The 16762-nt window shown below is 38.1% G+C and overlaps 1 protein-coding gene across 2 annotated transcripts; it reads right to left on the bottom strand.

Annotated features, from left to right (window-relative positions):
• Positions 1 to 1214: 1214 nt before the first annotated feature.
• LOC106922553 (uncharacterized) lies at positions 1215 to 8056 on the bottom strand. 2 transcript variants are annotated; one of them, XM_014995071.2, is made up of 5 exons: positions 7502 to 8056; positions 7305 to 7380; positions 7068 to 7112; positions 6199 to 6528; positions 1215 to 5322 (listed from the first exon to the last, which is right to left on the bottom strand). In XM_014995071.2, exons 2-5 carry the CDS (start codon positions 7357 to 7359, stop codon positions 4910 to 4912), a joined length of 843 nt encoding a protein of 280 aa, XP_014850557.2. In that variant the 5' UTR covers positions 7360 to 7380; positions 7502 to 8056; the 3' UTR covers positions 1215 to 4909. The 2 variants fall into 2 exon arrangements, with proteins under 2 accessions (XP_014850557.2, XP_014850559.2); XM_014995073.2 differs by lacking the exon at positions 7068 to 7112 and having other exon boundaries at positions 7502 to 8054.
• Positions 8057 to 16762: the final 8706 nt, after the last annotated feature.

Genomic DNA, 16762 nt, shown 5'->3' on the forward strand with positions numbered 1-16762 from the left:
TATCTTTGTTTCGATACGTTTGGTTCCCCCCCCCCGCTGCTCATCTGTATGTACCCTAGTTAGGCCACTCTGCTGAACCTCAACCAGCCGGCTGTCAGGGCGATAAGGCAAACCTTGCTGGGAGGAGATAACACCCCACTGGGATATTTGGTTGTACACACACACACACACACACACACACACACACACACACACACACACACACACACACACACACACACACACACACACACACACACACACACACACACACAAGTGCACACACGCAAACACGAATTAAGACGGGGCAGACGGTAAAAGAACCTCTCAGTTGCCATAGGAACTTGACCAGAAGCCTAGCATACACTCCTGTCATTGTAAACTGACCTAACAACCCCCACTGTGTACATTGGCCAGATGAGGTGCTTACAGGCGAAACCTCAAACACAGAAACGAGGCAACAAAGCCGCAGGGAGCCTTATAAAAATGCAGGTTTATTTTTTATTAGCTTACAAATGACAAATCCTTAAAGTCTGGCAACAGCAATTTTCACCTGCACCAACGGCAACCGTAGCTGCACAAAGTTAAGAAATAGTGCAGTAAAAGCAAAAGACTGTAAACTGATAAATATCTATACTTGCATCCATGTTTTTGTGTTGTAAAATTATTCCTGCCTTATAAGAAATACAATCGTTGCGTATCAAGAACGGCGCTTTAAACTTGTCAACAGACGTGAACATCTTGTACCCAAGATCACAAGATTCTCAGTCTGGAGCTACAAAATCTGCTTCATGGCGAGTTTGTTCCATCTGGTGGTCGCAGGTGAATGCTGCAGCTCTATGCAATGTTTAAAACTGAAAAATATACATACATGCACAATTATTTTTGGCCCGTTTTTGATTAAAAACAAGACAAAGCAATGTTTTGTTCATTTGCTTTTGTGTATAAAAAAAAATTAAAGGTTGAAATAACACAAGAAGAAAGAATGACTGCTTTCGTAACAGAAGAAGTACCTAAAATTATGGAAAACGGATTTATTAAGATTCGAAACGTCTACATTTACCAAGTTAAGCTAAAATATGAGGTGAAAGATGATAAAAGATTAAGATTTGGAAGCTGAAACAGTCGGCTCTGTTTTGGGGAGCCATGCAAAAAGAGAAGAACTTCCCTTTAGTGTCGCCAGAATACTTTAATTCTGCATGGCATCAGTGAAAGGAATCACACTTTTCCACACATTACCAGTCAGTCTTTTATTTGTGCCAGCTAAGAAAGTGACTGAAAATATTATTCCCAGGACGATAGGAATTTACAAAACTGATATGCAATCTATCATTTCACTCAGGCACTGGAAAAAAAAAAATCACTGATGCAACTTATTATCATTGTGAAACATTTCAGAAAAGCATCAGCAGATTTAAAATTAAAAAACTCTTTTAAAGGCTGATTTTGACCCACAGCAAAATATTACACACGTTTCCTTAAAGCTATTTAAAGATTTATCAAGTTGTGTATCACACATTTTCTTCTTTACAATTAACAGTGACTAGAATATGGCTTTATCGATTTACTGACAATCTCCCTAAGTTTGAATGACATTTTAAGCCACAAGATATGATACAGTATGTTGGCCTCCAGTGGTATAAAGTTATTTAGGAGAAAATAATACAGAACTAATTTCTCATGTCTTCAGAAGTAAGAATCACAGCAGTTACACACAACTAAAAGAAATATACAAAATAAAAAAAATAACAATCAGAAAACATGCAACATATTATTTTTAAAAATCACAAGATTAAGTAATTTACCCATGATTAAATTCCCTCTTTGCACAATCTAAGCTCAGAAAATAATATATATATATATAGATATATATATTCTTTACATATTAGATTTTATTTTATTCAAAGGCTAGTTGGTTGGATATTGATGAAACTTGTTGCTTAGAAATAAAAAAAAACGTTAAGAGATCTGGGTTAAAACTCAATGTTAGTTTGTACGTATGTTAGGATGCATCTGTGCACCTTGCACTGGTAAAAGTCACCTTGAAGTATTTCCTCACAGTGAGCTGCACTACAGTCTTGCTATATCCCATGTGTGTGACTAATCTGGCCTTTAAAAGCTCAACCTTTCCCTTTATTCAGTGACATCACAGGCAGAGAGCTATCATGACTGGAACAAGGAGCACTGAAGCGTTAGAAAATAAGAGCTTTTACCCTGAAGCTACATTTGCCTTCATGGTGAAGGCCTATTAAAACTGTCATTTTACCTTCGCTGACTGTTTTAAACAAAGTAAAATTTGCAAACAGATAAAAAAAAAAAAAACAAAAAAAAAAACACTCCTATTTATCTATATCAATCCATATCAAATTCTCCATCATTCAAACGCTCTCTTACATTTCTTCAAACCAAATAAGTATAAGACCTGGCCTCTGATTCTGTGGGAAAGCATTTAAATTGTGGGTCTACTTGCAGTTCACCCACTTACAGCTGCACTAATGTTGTACTATTGGCCATTTAGCTGTTTTCAGTTCTAACAAGGGATTTTACAATATTTTCCAAGAGTACTAAATGATGTATAATTGCTACTTACCTACTTTCATATCAACCAGGATAATACAATTTTAGTGTGGACACTGTATATTACAATCATTATTCATGTTGACTTGTGGTCTAGCGAAGAAAATCAGGCTGAGTTGGAGAAATGTTAGACCATACAAGGGCAAAACTCATGTTCAGCAGCACTAGATTTCTATACTGCCAGTTTTATTTAATCAGTATTTTTTATATAACCAGTTCAGTTTAAAATCAACAGTGCCGATTGGATCAAATATCTTTAGCTTCGGATATAGGAAACATTTTTAACTTAATTCAGTTTATTCATATTTCACAACAAATATTAACCACACATACATTCCAGTTGATCCCAGTGATTAAACAGTGCATCACTGTTCAATTGAGTTAATTCAAAATTAAAATAGGAAATGAATTAACTACAACAGAGACTTGTGACAAACTGTTTTAGGTTTGATTAGTGGATTTCAATGAATACACTACTCAGTAGAACTACTTATAAATCCAAAAATGTTCCCTTTATAGCCTCTGGTTCATCAGTGTAGCATAGTCTTGCTGGTGAGTTCATCGAAAAATATAAATAAATGGGGAAATTATGTCTCTAATAATATTTTTAACGGCTATGTTACTGAAATGTAATTTGGTGAACAATAAGAAATCACATACAAACCTATGATGATTGCTACGCTCAAGTATGCACTAGTTTTCCATAAATGAAACACAAATTTCTATTGTTTTTAATTTGATGCTACAAACTATTGGACCACCAGAGGGCAGCATCGTTCTGCATACCACAAACGGGTCTGATCATTTACAGTGCGTGTGTATTTTTATAAAATATTTACAGTATTTTATCCTCCATGTCTGTGCGTCTGAGAGTGATGCACAGTGGAGTCAATCACCCACATTATTATTACGTCAGCATTTGCAATGCAAAGCATATTATTAAAATGATATGTGGTCTGAAGACTTACAGTGTGGAAAATAAGTATTTGATATGCCACATATTTTTCAAGTTTCTCCATTTACAAAGAAAGCAGAGGTTTCAGGTCGTTGTCATGCTGAAAGGCCCATCAGTGTAGCATAATCCATCTTGAATAGTGGTACTGAACCAAGGCGTTTGTAGGGCAAAATGTCACGGTTGGTGTCTCCATACATCCTTTCCTCAATGAGGTAAAGTTATCCAGTGAGTTTTACAGGAAAAGCATGATGTTTCCACCCACATGGGATGGTTTTCTTAGGTTTATACTCATGCTGATGGGGTTCATGTCACAAAGTTCTATTTTGGTCTCATTTGAACCAATGAGTCCTCTGGATCAATCAGATGGTCACGCACTGCAGGATTTTAATCCATGACAGCAGAATGTGTTACTATGGTAACCTTTAAGGCTAGGCTGACAAGTCACCTTTCTCATGATTACTGCTCTTCCACAAAGTGAGAACTTGCATGGAGCCCCAGTTTGAAGGAAATTAACAATCATCTTGTGTTTCTTCAGGTTCCTAATAATTTCACCAAGTTCTTTATTGCCTTCTGACCAAGTTGCTTGACTATCGTCCTCAGGACCATTCCTTCTACAGTTCTGTGCAGATCTACAGTGTTGTCCCTGTCCTTAGACTGCTCTTTGGTGTTTCCCCTGCTGGAGAGGTTGGGATCTGATTGAGTTTGTGAACATTTGTCATTTACACAGGCAACTAGTTCTAACAGGTGTAATTAATACAGGTAATGAAAGGACTATAGGAGGGATTTTTAAAAAAAGATGAACTAATAGATTTGTGAAAGCCTGATGTCTTGCTGGTTGGTAATTGATAAAATATTTATCAACCACAATGCAATTTTCTCTATATATTTTAAATGCTGTTTAAAAAGTATCTACAATTAATCACCTTACCTCAGAATTATAGACCTCTACATTTTTCAGCGGGCAAGCTTGAAAAATACTTATTTCCCGCACTGCCCAGCTATCAAAACTCATTACTCTGACATTAACTTAGTTTGTAGCAGCCAGACTGTTAACGTGTGCTTTCTGTAGGTGTATTTCCAAGTTGTGTGTTGGAATCCAACAAGCCCTGTTCCCTCATCTAACGCTCTCTGCCAGCCAAGTGCTTTTATAGTTTAAAATTATCAGCATCCTTGTTATCACACTTGAACAGCCTGTAATTTTCTTGTTTACCTGAGCCAAGAATTAAAAGGTAGAATTAGAAATATTCCAGCCTGGGAAGATGACTCACCCATCTGTTTGGTTGCCATAGTTCTTTAATAGATTCTGAGTACCCTCTTATTAATGATGGTACAGATTACTAATCATTTACTCTGACGTTTTATCATTCCCCAGAGTGAGTTTTTACTTTTCACAGTTCATTATTTTAACATGGAAATGAGTGAGACTAAAATAGCCAAAGCAATCTTCCCAGCTTGCTGTGAGCTCTCTCTGTTTCCTGCAGAGCGGTCGTACCCTATAGCACCTTGAACGGCCCCACGTTCATGTTTCTGAACTAAAGTACTTGCAATGTATTTCCCAGAAGCAGAACTTTTCAAAGAACAGTTGTATGGCTTGTGTGAACTTCTCTCTGATGTACCGTTTAGGGTCAACCAACTCTGTATGATCATCCAGCCGTGGTTGTCGATGCTTTTAGCAGTGTGCTGGATCACGGACCCGTCCGAGACGTTACGAGAGTCGTGAAACCAGTGCACGTCCCCGTCTGGATAGATGTGGTTGAAGATGCAGGATGGACCATCACTCCTTAAAACAGCTTTCACATTCCCACAGAACTCTAAAGAAAAGATGAGAAATGTGATGAAATTGCCTTTTCCACATCATATTCTCAAATATTGTGCATGTTCTTAATGTATCTTGCATTAACACTCAATAGTCAATTTATTAACTATACATGGTTAACAGCTTCTTGACTCAAATGAAAGCACCATCCATGACAAGAAGTCAGTGGATTTAGGCATCTATAGTTGGTAAAACATTTTGCCAGAATGGAGAAAAAAGATTTATGTGTTTAATGGGTATGCTTGTTGGAGCCAGCGTGTTTTAGAAACTGCAAATCTACAGCGATTATCATGCACAAACATCTGTTGGGTTAACAGAGAATGATCCAAAAATTAGAAAATATCCAGTTTGTCACAGTTCACAGTCCACAAAAGAAATCTTGTTGCTGCTCTTTAAAAGGTCAGGAAAGAACAGCAAGCCCCTCCAGAGATCCAAGAAGACAACCAGGGGTTAAATAATTACTCCTTAAAACCAAAGTGTGATTGCCATGACCGAACAAACATGGAAGTCCTTAAAGCAAATGAGCTACAAAAGCGGAATACTGCACCAGGAACCACTGAGGCCACAGTTTACATACACAGCCTCAGGAAAACTGGACAGCAACAGATTGGCAAACCAATCTGTCATCTGGTGCTGAATTCGAGACTCAGACTCTCGTTTACTGTGTCCATGACGACATTGTACACATCTCCTACGGCTACCCACGTAACAACTTTACACATTCCCAGTTACTTTTTCACAAAAATTCAAGAAACTTAAAAACAGTGGAAAGATAAAAGAATCTACGACTGAATGCTATAGTTTATTTAAACATTTACCACAATTGCTTTCAGAAAAATCCGTCCAGAAAAGTGAAAGCATAGACTCTGACCTTGCAGCTGCACCTTTGTGTATTCAGTTGCCACTCCTTTGTTGGAGCGCAGTTTGCACCTGTACTGTCCACTCTGCAGAGGCAGCATTCTTTCGAACACCAGGGACAGTCGTCCATCTTCGTACTTGCAGTCGAATTCACTTTCATAGTGTCTTTGTAATTTGGTTATTGTTTTTTCGCTGTCCACCGAACATAAAGACATGTTGCCGTGGGACCACTCCATGTATTTGACTGATAGTCCATGCTGAGGTGATGAAGAGTTGCAGTGAAGGGAAACCGGTTTGCCACACTCTGCGAATATCTCGGGGCTCACCTCCAAGTTTACAGAGTCTGCAAGTCAACATGTAGATATTTGGTTAGTAACAAAAAAAAAAGTGTGTGCTTGTATGTTGTGTATTAGTATGTTAATCATGTTGAGTTACGGAGGAAAGTTTCCTGCTGTGAGTCAAATGCAGTTAATGACTGATCACTATAAAAGCAGGGATTGTGCAAGTCTGTTAGTGGATCATACTGATGTGAAACCCAGTGTCAAGACTGAAAGACATTTGTGATGACTTTTGAAAAACAATTGCTAGTGCCAATAAACGTGGGGAACATTTTGGCCAGTTGTCAATCTCCCCTTTTACAGAAAGTTCAACTTGAAGAGGTTACTAAAAAAAACACCAGCTCTATCTGACACTCTAAGTGTTTATTATAAGGCAATATTTACAGATCTTCTTGTTCTTGATGCTCTCTGTCAGACTCATGGACTCACATTGAACTGGGTCATGCAACAACAAGAAAAGGATTCCATACGCAGCAGCAAATCTACAGCAGAACAACTGAAGGGGGGGAAAGTATCAAACTGTTGCAGTGGTCCAGTCAAATACCTGGGCTGAGGGTGACTGAAATGCCATGGCAGGACCGTAAAAGAGCTGTGGATTAACAAATGCCCACAAACCTATATGAAATGTGGGCTGAATGTCCATGACAACAATAAAAAAAAAAATAAAAAAATACATAAAGTCATATAAATACAACTGACTTGTTCCTATGATTGCATTCTTTCCAGTTTTTTTTTTTTTTTTTTACTCTGGGAAGTCAATGGGGACGGATCGTACACCTACCTTGCATTGTGAGCGTAAATGCAGGTAAAAGGAAGAACAAAACCGTGAACTCCATTGTTAACCGTCCCGCAGTTCACTGCAACATAGGAAGGTTTCAATTAGAGCTGCTCTCTGTAAACACACACTGAAGTACATGAAGTCGAATTGTGATTTCAAAACCACATCCTTGATAAGTCTTAAGCTTGAACAGATCAGACCTGTGGAGGATGTTTTCTTCTCTTCACTTCTTCTTTTGCTCGTCCCAGAGTTCTTTGTTTCTCCACGCTTTTTATGGACGTAAAGTTAATCATTACAAAATCATAAAGAGACGCCTGCCGACTTGACGCTCAGGAGGACATGAACTGGACCTTCAAAACAAGATCGCAAATGATGTGTGTATTCATGTGAGAGAGAGAGACGAAGAGAGAAAGTGAGAGACAGGGAGAGAGAGAGAGAGAGAGAGAGAGAGAGATCAGAGGCTAAGAGTGAAAAGCCATTTCATCTAGCAGTAAGAAAAAGACACAATTAGAGATTTCTATGATTCCTTTGAGGTTGTGCTAATTCTTCTGCCAAAAATTTTATGCTGATACTGTAGTTGTTGTTTTTTTGTTTTTTTCCTAGTTTTCTCATTATGGCCAAAGGGGAAATGTTGTAATATATTAAAGAGCCACTTGCACTTTGTGAAGACCTTCATTGTGTCTACTTCTAAAGTGATGACTCATTTCTGGTAAGTAGTTGTAAATTCCCCCAACACTCCCTCCCCAAGCACACACACACACACACACACACACACGCGCTGTGACTTGCTTTCCTTCACTTGGCATACAGGCAGGAGCAGGAAGTTACTTTGTTCACTCATAAATCTAAACTGATTGAAGTTCGTGAGCTTTCCTCATGGCTGTACAACAAAATGCAAATCTTAAGGCAAATACAATGTCACAAGGCAGAGACTGATGCAAACGGATTAAGTTGGAGTGAATATATATATATATATATATATATATATATATATATATATATATATATATATATATATATATTAAACAATTTCCTTATTTACAACAAATGCTAAATGATCTTGCAGATCAGCACTGAGAACAGGAAAAAAGATGAGGCATTGAGTTTTCCGTTTCCATAAACATATTGATCAGGCATTGCACCAGGGCTTTGAAGATGCTGGTAGAAGTAATTGCTCCTAAACCTCGCAGAGATCCATATGAAGCTCAAGCTGCTATGAAAGAAATAAGCTCTCCTTCAACTGAACACTTTGTAACTTTTTTCTGTTTTAAACCAGCAGTTTATAGCAATCTGTAAAATATATAAACATATGAAATTGTTATTAGAAACTTGTCAAACTGTTTTGCATATTTGAAGAATTAAGAGCTTCTTTTGTTCTTTTTTGGGAGCGTCGCAGTGAAATGGGAATTAAAGTTGCATGCAAAAATGCCACCCTTTCTAAAAATGTTTCCAGTTTTATGCAACCACAAATTTAATGCATGCTTCTAGGATTTTCTTATAAGCTGAGCAGAAAGGCCAATGTTAAAAGTCTTAAAAGTGTGGCGTGCATTTATATTTAGACCTTTTTACTCTGGTAACCTTAAATGAAATTCAGTGGAACCAACTGATGCTCTACAAAGTTCTCAGACATTATTAAATAAATCATCAATTATCATGAAGACAAATGAATGATTGAGGCAGGTCTCACAGATGGAGTCAAACTCTACACTTTATATCTGATAAGACAGCTACTTATCATCATCTTAATTTTTCACACAGCTGTACCAATTTGCTTAATATTTAATGAAAATAAATAGTAAAGTTAACTGCAAGATTAAGAAAATGATATATGAAATATAGCATACAAAAATTTCAGTCAGAAAAAAAGAGAACAGGTTTCACTTCCAGACAACAGTCATAAAAGCTACGACTTCTGTTGTGCTTATCTTTGGAAAAAATAGTCTAAAATTGAATTACTTTGACACCAGAACAGAGCTCATGTTTGGTGTGAACTAAATATAAAACTTCAGTAAAATAACATCAATCCAGGTATGAGACAGAAATCAGGGAGGACAATGGTTTGGGGATAATTTGCAGCAGCTGTCCAATTTTATTGTGTATCACAGGATGGATGAAAAAAAAAAGTTCATGCATCCTGATCAGCAAATAAAGCAAAGAACCGGGTCCTGTTGTATGACAATGACTAACATACCAGTAAATGCACACAGGAATAATTGAAAACTGAAGAAGGGAAAGTTATGGGTTGAGTCAGATCCCAGACCTGGAGTTTACTGAGATACCGTAAAGAAAATCTTCAAAGGGACATTTTGTCCATGTCTTTGGTTTACTAAAGATAAAACATGACATTAATGATTTTTTAAAAGAACATTTACTCAAGTGTACTGAATTGTTTTATATGACTATATGTTTTGATGGGCAAAACGTTAGAGGTAATGGATGTAGTGTATGTAAAAGAAGTTGGACAGAGTATTTAACAAATCAGCAACTTTTAAATGAACATGTAATAACTGGCATGTTTGCTGTTCTAGGGCGCAGCATAAAAGATAAATTTCACAATAATTTTGGCTACCATTGAATGATTGGCGAAAATCCCAAATCGGTGAGTCTCTTGTTTAAATCACGTTCGGGCCTGTTACACTCCAGATTTGTGATGAATACACTCAGATCAAAAGCAATACCCGAGATTTACCAATTGTGCAACAGTTTTCATAACCGCTTAAAATGTACAACATGCACATTTCAGTGTTCTAAACTATCTGTATTTGTTGAAATGTAATGTATTTTATGTGTTTATGATCAATCAATCAATCAATCAATCAAATTTTATTTGTATAGCACATTTCAGCAGCAAGGCATTTCAAAGTGCTTTACATAATAAAAAAACAGCATGTGACATTGAATAAACAGTAAGAAAGAGAAAGAGAGTTTGAAAAAATAAATAAAAACATTAACACCCGCACCCCTGTAGTTAAACATCCTTTAACTGGGACTCTAACCCTCTGGGACTCAAACACCGTTTGACAAGGACTCCAACCTCTAGGACTTTAGTTAAACATCATTTAACTGGGACTCTAACCCTAATTTAGCCATAAGCAGAGATTTAAAGGCACCCAGTGTTTCAGCTGTTTTACAGTTTTCTGGAATTTTGTTCCAAATTTGTGGTGCATAGAAACTGAATGCTGCTTCTCCTCGTTTGGTTCTGGTTCTGGGGATGCAGAGCAGAACCAGAACCAATTAGATCTGAGGGGTCTAGACGGTTGGTACAGCAAAAACAGATCTTTAATGTTTAGTCGTGCTAAACCGTTCAGTGATTTATAGACTAACATTATTTTAAAGTCTATCCTCTGAGCTACAGGGAGCCAGTGTAGGGACTTTAAAACTGGTGTTATGTGCTCTATCTTCCTGGTTTTACTGAGAACGTGAGCAGCAGCGTTCTGGATCAGCTGCAGCTGCAGTGATAAACCACCATAACAGTCACACTGCTTCAGTACAATATGCTAGGAAAATATTAACTTTATTACAAGCTCCTTGATGCACTCCGGTTAAACATAAATCCTTTTCTTCAACTGGACTAAATTGTATGCCACGCCCTAACTTCTCCTCACATTTCGCAATGCAAGGCAAAAAGGATTCAATTTAATTTGGAGCATCAGCAAAAACCTCTATAAGAAAACAAACGTCAGACTATGCAACAAATGAAATGGTTTTCAACCATTTTTTTTGTTGAAAACAATCTGCGTGATAAAACGTTTTGGTCCAGATGACTGACTTCTGAAGGTTTCGGGACTGGAGTTAGAGACCAATAGATCCTACACATTGTTTTATAAATGAGACGCCTAAACTGTAACCAGGTGCTCCAAATTCTTCTTTCCAGATTAAAGTAAAGTTTGCATTTTATTTCTAAATCCTACATGGAGGTAGCTGCCTTGTGGGGGCTGCTGGTTCTGGGCTGAGGCCCATCCCTGGAATATACCTGAGAGTTTACACTTTCAATGTGGAAAAAGATGTAAAAGTTCATGGTGCATCACTATTTTGCAAGCAGCTGTGTCGTTCCAACAGACTGAGACTGGGTGAAACTGTTCATATTCTCTTTCTACATCAGCATGAGCATGTTTAAACAGGTTAACACAATTGTACACACTAAGACATCTGAATACAGCTGCTTCTTTTTGCCTCAGTGCTCTAAAGCCTATAACACATTATCTGCCATTATGTCCAAGAGGAAAAGTACATTAATATGAAGAGGTGACATTAAATCGTATCCTTGCGGCTGTGTTGAACCGTCGTTGCTCATAATCACGACATTGTGAGTTAATTAGGCTAGTTTATTATTTTTGACAGGACCCTGGAAGTCAGCTCACACAGTGGGACTAAAAGTGAGCTGCCAGCTGTCTTGCAGACATTTAATATTCCTCATTCTCTCTCTGTTTTCATGCATTTAAAAAGAAAAAGAATTTGTGTCAGAAGCTCCATGTTTTGTGTAAAGAGCAAAGAGAGAGAGATTATCCAGCTGTCTCAAGACTGACCCCTAACTTTCAAAAGTGTATTTCACAATTTGTCTTTTTATTTTCAGCTATAATTCAGAGGACACATTTGCAGACAAATGTACATGTGGAAGTCTGAAGCCACCGCCGATTTGGGGTGAGAGATTTTAAAGTTTAAAGTGTTTATGTCGTTTGGAGAGGAAGTATGTCACAGTCCTGACTCAGAACTTCCAGCTTCCTTATTTTCCACCGGCTACGTCTTGATCTGCTGCTGGATTCACTTTCTTGTTGACAAAAAGTTATTATGATCAGTGACATTTACAAATAACGCTCTGATGTTGCATTTCAGGTCATGGGTTATATGTTCTGCCTAGGAAATCCCAGCAAGCAGTTGGGATTTTCTAGGCAGAAGTATATTTACCATTAGCTGTATGAATTTATTAGAATTAGTAGTGGGAGTAGTAGTAGTAATATTACAAATATTATCGTTAATGTGGCTTATGATGTTCTCAGCCTCATTAGTATTCATTGTGGGTTCATTTTTATCATAGTCATACTGCTTGTTTCTATCAAACAAAAGCATGTAATTTTTTTGTTTTGTACCAATTATTATTTAGCTGGATCAATAGAGATAGCATTTGTATGCGTCCGTATATAGATCTTCACAAATCGGACGTTGATTTCAAGCAAATTTGCTTGTCTTCTCTAGTAAACACTTTGCTAGTTAGAGTAATTTCAGCTTGACTCTTTCACAGATATTTTGATGCATACATATTTTTTAGTTCCTTTGAGACGTCTCAAAGAAATTCAGCATACTCTTCTACCTTTTTTTAAAAAAAAAATCTTTTCACAGTTTATTAAATGCAAATCTAAAAAATGTTCCTTCTTGTGCCATACAAATTCAGAGTTGTTCACTGATTGTGTTGACTACTTTTGAACTTTGAAATCATCACCACAGAGTCCGTCATGCTGCTGAAATGTAGGAAGTATTACTGCTGCTCTCACCAAAATATTAACAAAGATGACTGTGACATTAAAACAGTAAATCAAAAATAAAGTTAGCTGACAAAGAGTTTTAGAGGCACAAGTCAGTAACTTCTCAAAGAAAACTATCTGCAATCGCCACAATTTTATTTATGGCTTTAATAAATGAAAAAAGAACTTTCTACAAAAAGGAGCAAGAGTGAAAGACCCACATCGAACAGCCGATCAATACAAACTTGGATATTTTTAAGCTGTGTGAGGGGAAGAAAATGTGTTCAACTCCTCAGACCCCATAAATTTAAAGGTCATCTATTCAAAACATCTGAAAGGAGCCATCACTCTTGTTAGTAATCGCTTCCTGCTACAAGAAGCTACTCTGTTGCAAAAATTACCCTTTTGATCAGTAAAAATGTGCCGGCGTCTGCAGGAACACTGAGACATTAGGGTGCATTGTGCTTTGCCATCTGTGCCCTTGTTACACACCAGTTTCACCATCATCTGCAGCAGCGACACGCTTCAGAAGCATGTGACTATTCTTGATTGTCGTGCAGCTGTCTGCCTCAGATGACTGCAATGTGACTCTAAGCCAGTGGTTCCCAAACTTTTTCTGCCCCCCCGTCTGGTTGAACGAGTGGAGGGGAGGAGGAAAGGGGGGGGGGGGGTGACCCCTGCAACTTTTAGATTCACCTCTGCTCCAAAATGTCTGAATTCCCTCACCAGCATTCATTCCTCTCTGCAATAGGCTGGAAACGAGCAGTTTATTTGATCCAGGTGTGTTTGAGCAGAGACATAAGACACATATATGGGAAGTGTGGAAGCCCCTACTGTACCAAATTGACATAGGAATAACAGAGAGTTGGCCATTCTAAGGTAAAAACCCAGCGCATACAGCATTCGGGCGCCCCACAGTTTGGGAACCTCTGCTCTAAGCGATCCGAGACTATAAAAATAAACCCCGATGGAAATGTTCCTTCTGATATTAATCCAAGTTAAAGTTTGTTTTCACCAAACATGCTTTTTCTTTACATATTTGTTCAAACTGTCTTCATGTTGTGACTAATGTTGAGCTCGATCTGTAAAAAGAAATTGAGTTCCTGCACCTAATTCCTATGCTTCTATTGCCATCTGAAGAAATGCACCGCTCCCGATCAAAAACAGCCAATCGGACCCAGGAGTAGCATCTTAGCTATGTCAGTCACGCTTGTGAATGTGCTGCTCAGTGTGGAAATGGCGGAGAAACAACTTACCGTTCCAGGAAAACTGTTTATCCGCCGTCATCAGTGGCTATGCTAAGTAGCATAGTTAGCGTTCACGACAGGGTTCATTGTGAGGAGTTAACAGCAGAGAGGAAGGGGGAGGGTGTGATTAGCCGCTACTTTAGCATATGCTTGACAGCAAAAAGACAAATGATTTATTTGTTAATGGGATTGTAATTGCATCCAGTTTGCGAGGGGATATGTTATGCATCATCAAGCTCCTGTTCTAAGAACGTTGACAGGTTAAAAATCTGTCGCATCCTTCCATGTTGTTTTGTTAGTGAAGGAGTGGGCCACAGGGGAAACAGTCTTCAGATTCTTTAGCTCTTTGTCTCCAGCATCCAAGAGAAGCTAATATATCTCCAGCAAGTCTGATACCTTTACAATTTTTCCAAATGTAATTTCTCTAATTTGCAAAACAAACTACTTTTTGCAGGAATGTTGTCATGTCTTCTGGTGCTCTCAAAAAAAGATGCAAGGCTTAAGTTACATGTAACCCGTGGATCCTGTAAGCCTCATGTTGTCAGCACCTTTGATGCATCACAAATTTCTGTTTATCACTCAGAAACCAGCTTGGGGGAGATCAAAGACATGTTTTGCTGAACTAATCTGGCTGGAGGCATGCAGGAAAAATGGCTCACCTCCTTAACACAGAGCCAAGTTAAAACTTTATGCAAGTGTATGAAAGTGCAAAGGTTTATCTTCTGCTTATTTTCATCTTACGGCTGGCAGTGCGCTATCACTGTGTTACTGAGTCAAGCCACATCCTTTATCTTGGCTCAGCTGGTGAATTAGGCTTTGGCCACTGAATGGGTTTTGTGATAGGGTGATTCAAATTAGATCAAAATATTATCAGTAATAAAAATGCCCAGTGTGTGAATCACAACACTCAGGCTGCCACCTTCAAAATGAAGTGCTTACACACTGTAAAAAACAGCTTATAGAATCTGCCGAATTACCTGCCCAAATACCTGCTGAGGTAACAATTTGTGCTCATTTTGGCTGCTTAAGTTATATAAAATATGTTTTTTATTAAACAGTACCGTTTAATTATGCTCCTTAGGTCTAGTTATCATTTAGTGTCGGATTCATTTCCTAGTCCCTTGTGTACTCTCCCTCACCCCCTGTGCCATTTTTTCTCTCTGTATCACTGCTGTGTATTTTGTCAAATTTGACATATTTAATTCCTTATCAAAATGGTATAAAGACTGCAACTGATTTAAAAAATTACATCTTTACCATGCACTGTATCCATTTATTACTTCTTAGGATCCCTTACAATCTAGGATCAGCAAACATATAATATTTATACAAGAACCACTGTTGAAGTGTATTTAAAAATACATAAACATTAAGAGCAGAAACAATGGATGTTCTAACACTAAATTACAGGTTCATGTACATTTTAGCGGAAACGCACTATGGAGGGAAGGAAGTACATTTCCTCTAATCCCCTATTGTTAATGTTGATGGACTTAAGTGTTTGTTAACCAGGAATGTTCCATCTCTCTTTCCATCCCAGTGGCACATCTTCAGTCCAATCGGTTACACAATAATCAAACGCTGCACTGTCCTAAAGGTGTTTTTATCCCTCATGTAGCTGATGTATTTTTCAGCAGATGTTACTTGGGCGTTTTGGACCGTCGTTGCTGCTGTTGGTATTCATGGGCAGGTTGTATTAGCCTTGCACCCTTCCCTGGGCAGTCGCCGCTGTGATTTAGGAGAACTGTAGGGCCATGCATTTTTAGACGGGTAGTTGGGAAGAAGGCTGGGTGATTTATGCTTTTGTTTACAGTGGAGTGTGGGGACCTGAACCGGCAGTGATGAAGAAGGGAGAGAGGCTACACTGGACAAAGTGTGAATGTAAGTGTGCAAGTATGCTTGCACACTTACATCCATCCATCCATCCATTTTCTGTACAGCCATGTCCCTAGTGGGGTCAGGAGGGCTACTGGTGCCTATCTCCAGCTAATGTACCTGCATTCATGAGCTTCTAAATTTGGGTAAGTTATGCACAAAAACGGCGATGAGAGTGAAAAGCAGAAGCCAGTCAAGTATCAGATTTTACTTTTTGCAAAAGTGACTTGAAAAACTTATCCACGCCCCTCAAATGTTTCCAGATTTTTTCACATTAAGAACACAATATTTCAAACTTTTGTTGAGATCTGTTGTACTGATGTAAAGCATCACATATAAAGTGTGCAACTGGTTTTGTGAAAATGTTTCTCTGATAACCATAAAATATGTCGCGAGAGGGTTATCTCTAGCAGTCATCGGAGTTAACTGATCCAATGACAGGGAGCCACTCCATCATGAAAAACTGAGTCGACTTTTGTGTAATTTTTTATTATTACAAATCCAGTTGTTCTCTGAAGACTTGAGAGGTTTGTTGGAGAACACTGGTGAACGAAAAACATCATGAAAACCAAGGAACACAAAAGAGAGCCAATGTTACGCGAAAGTCCAATTTGGAGTTTGCAGCATAGATGTGGAAGAAGGAGCTCTGGTCAAATCCAACCAAAACTCATATTTCCCACTAACGTGTGTAGAGTTATATTTGGCTGGATACTAGCATCCCACGTCATCCTGAACACACCAAACATAAGTTACAGAGTTATGAAAGATGATGATTTATTGAGTCTGATTTAGCAAAAGAAAGAGGTGACAAAACTTTTCTGTCTCCTGGTGTTCAAAGATGGTGATGACATCCAGTAAAAGACTTTAATTGCGTCAAAAA

The sequence above is a fragment of the Poecilia mexicana genome, unplaced genomic scaffold (assembly GCF_051168715.1).
Source record: "Poecilia mexicana isolate PSO_F unplaced genomic scaffold, ASM5116871v1 scaffold_1, whole genome shotgun sequence".
Classification (NCBI taxonomy): Eukaryota; Metazoa; Chordata; class Actinopteri; order Cyprinodontiformes; family Poeciliidae; genus Poecilia; species Poecilia mexicana.

What these genes read in the sequence shown, in the direction of transcription:
- LOC106922553 (XM_014995071.2), bottom strand. Translation starts at nt 7,359, where the DNA reads ATGGAGTTCACGGTTTTGTTCTTCCTTTTACCTGCATTTACGCTCACA. An exon ending in ATTTACGCTCACAATGCAAG is followed by an intron (nt 7,113 to 7,304) that starts GTAGGTGTACGA and finishes GTTAATCCACAG; the next exon opens with CTCTTTTACGGTCCTGCCAT. An exon ending in TTCAGTCACCCTCAGCCCAG is followed by an intron (nt 6,529 to 7,067) that starts GTATTTGACTGG and finishes GTTGACTTGCAG; the next exon opens with ACTCTGTAAACTTGGAGGTG.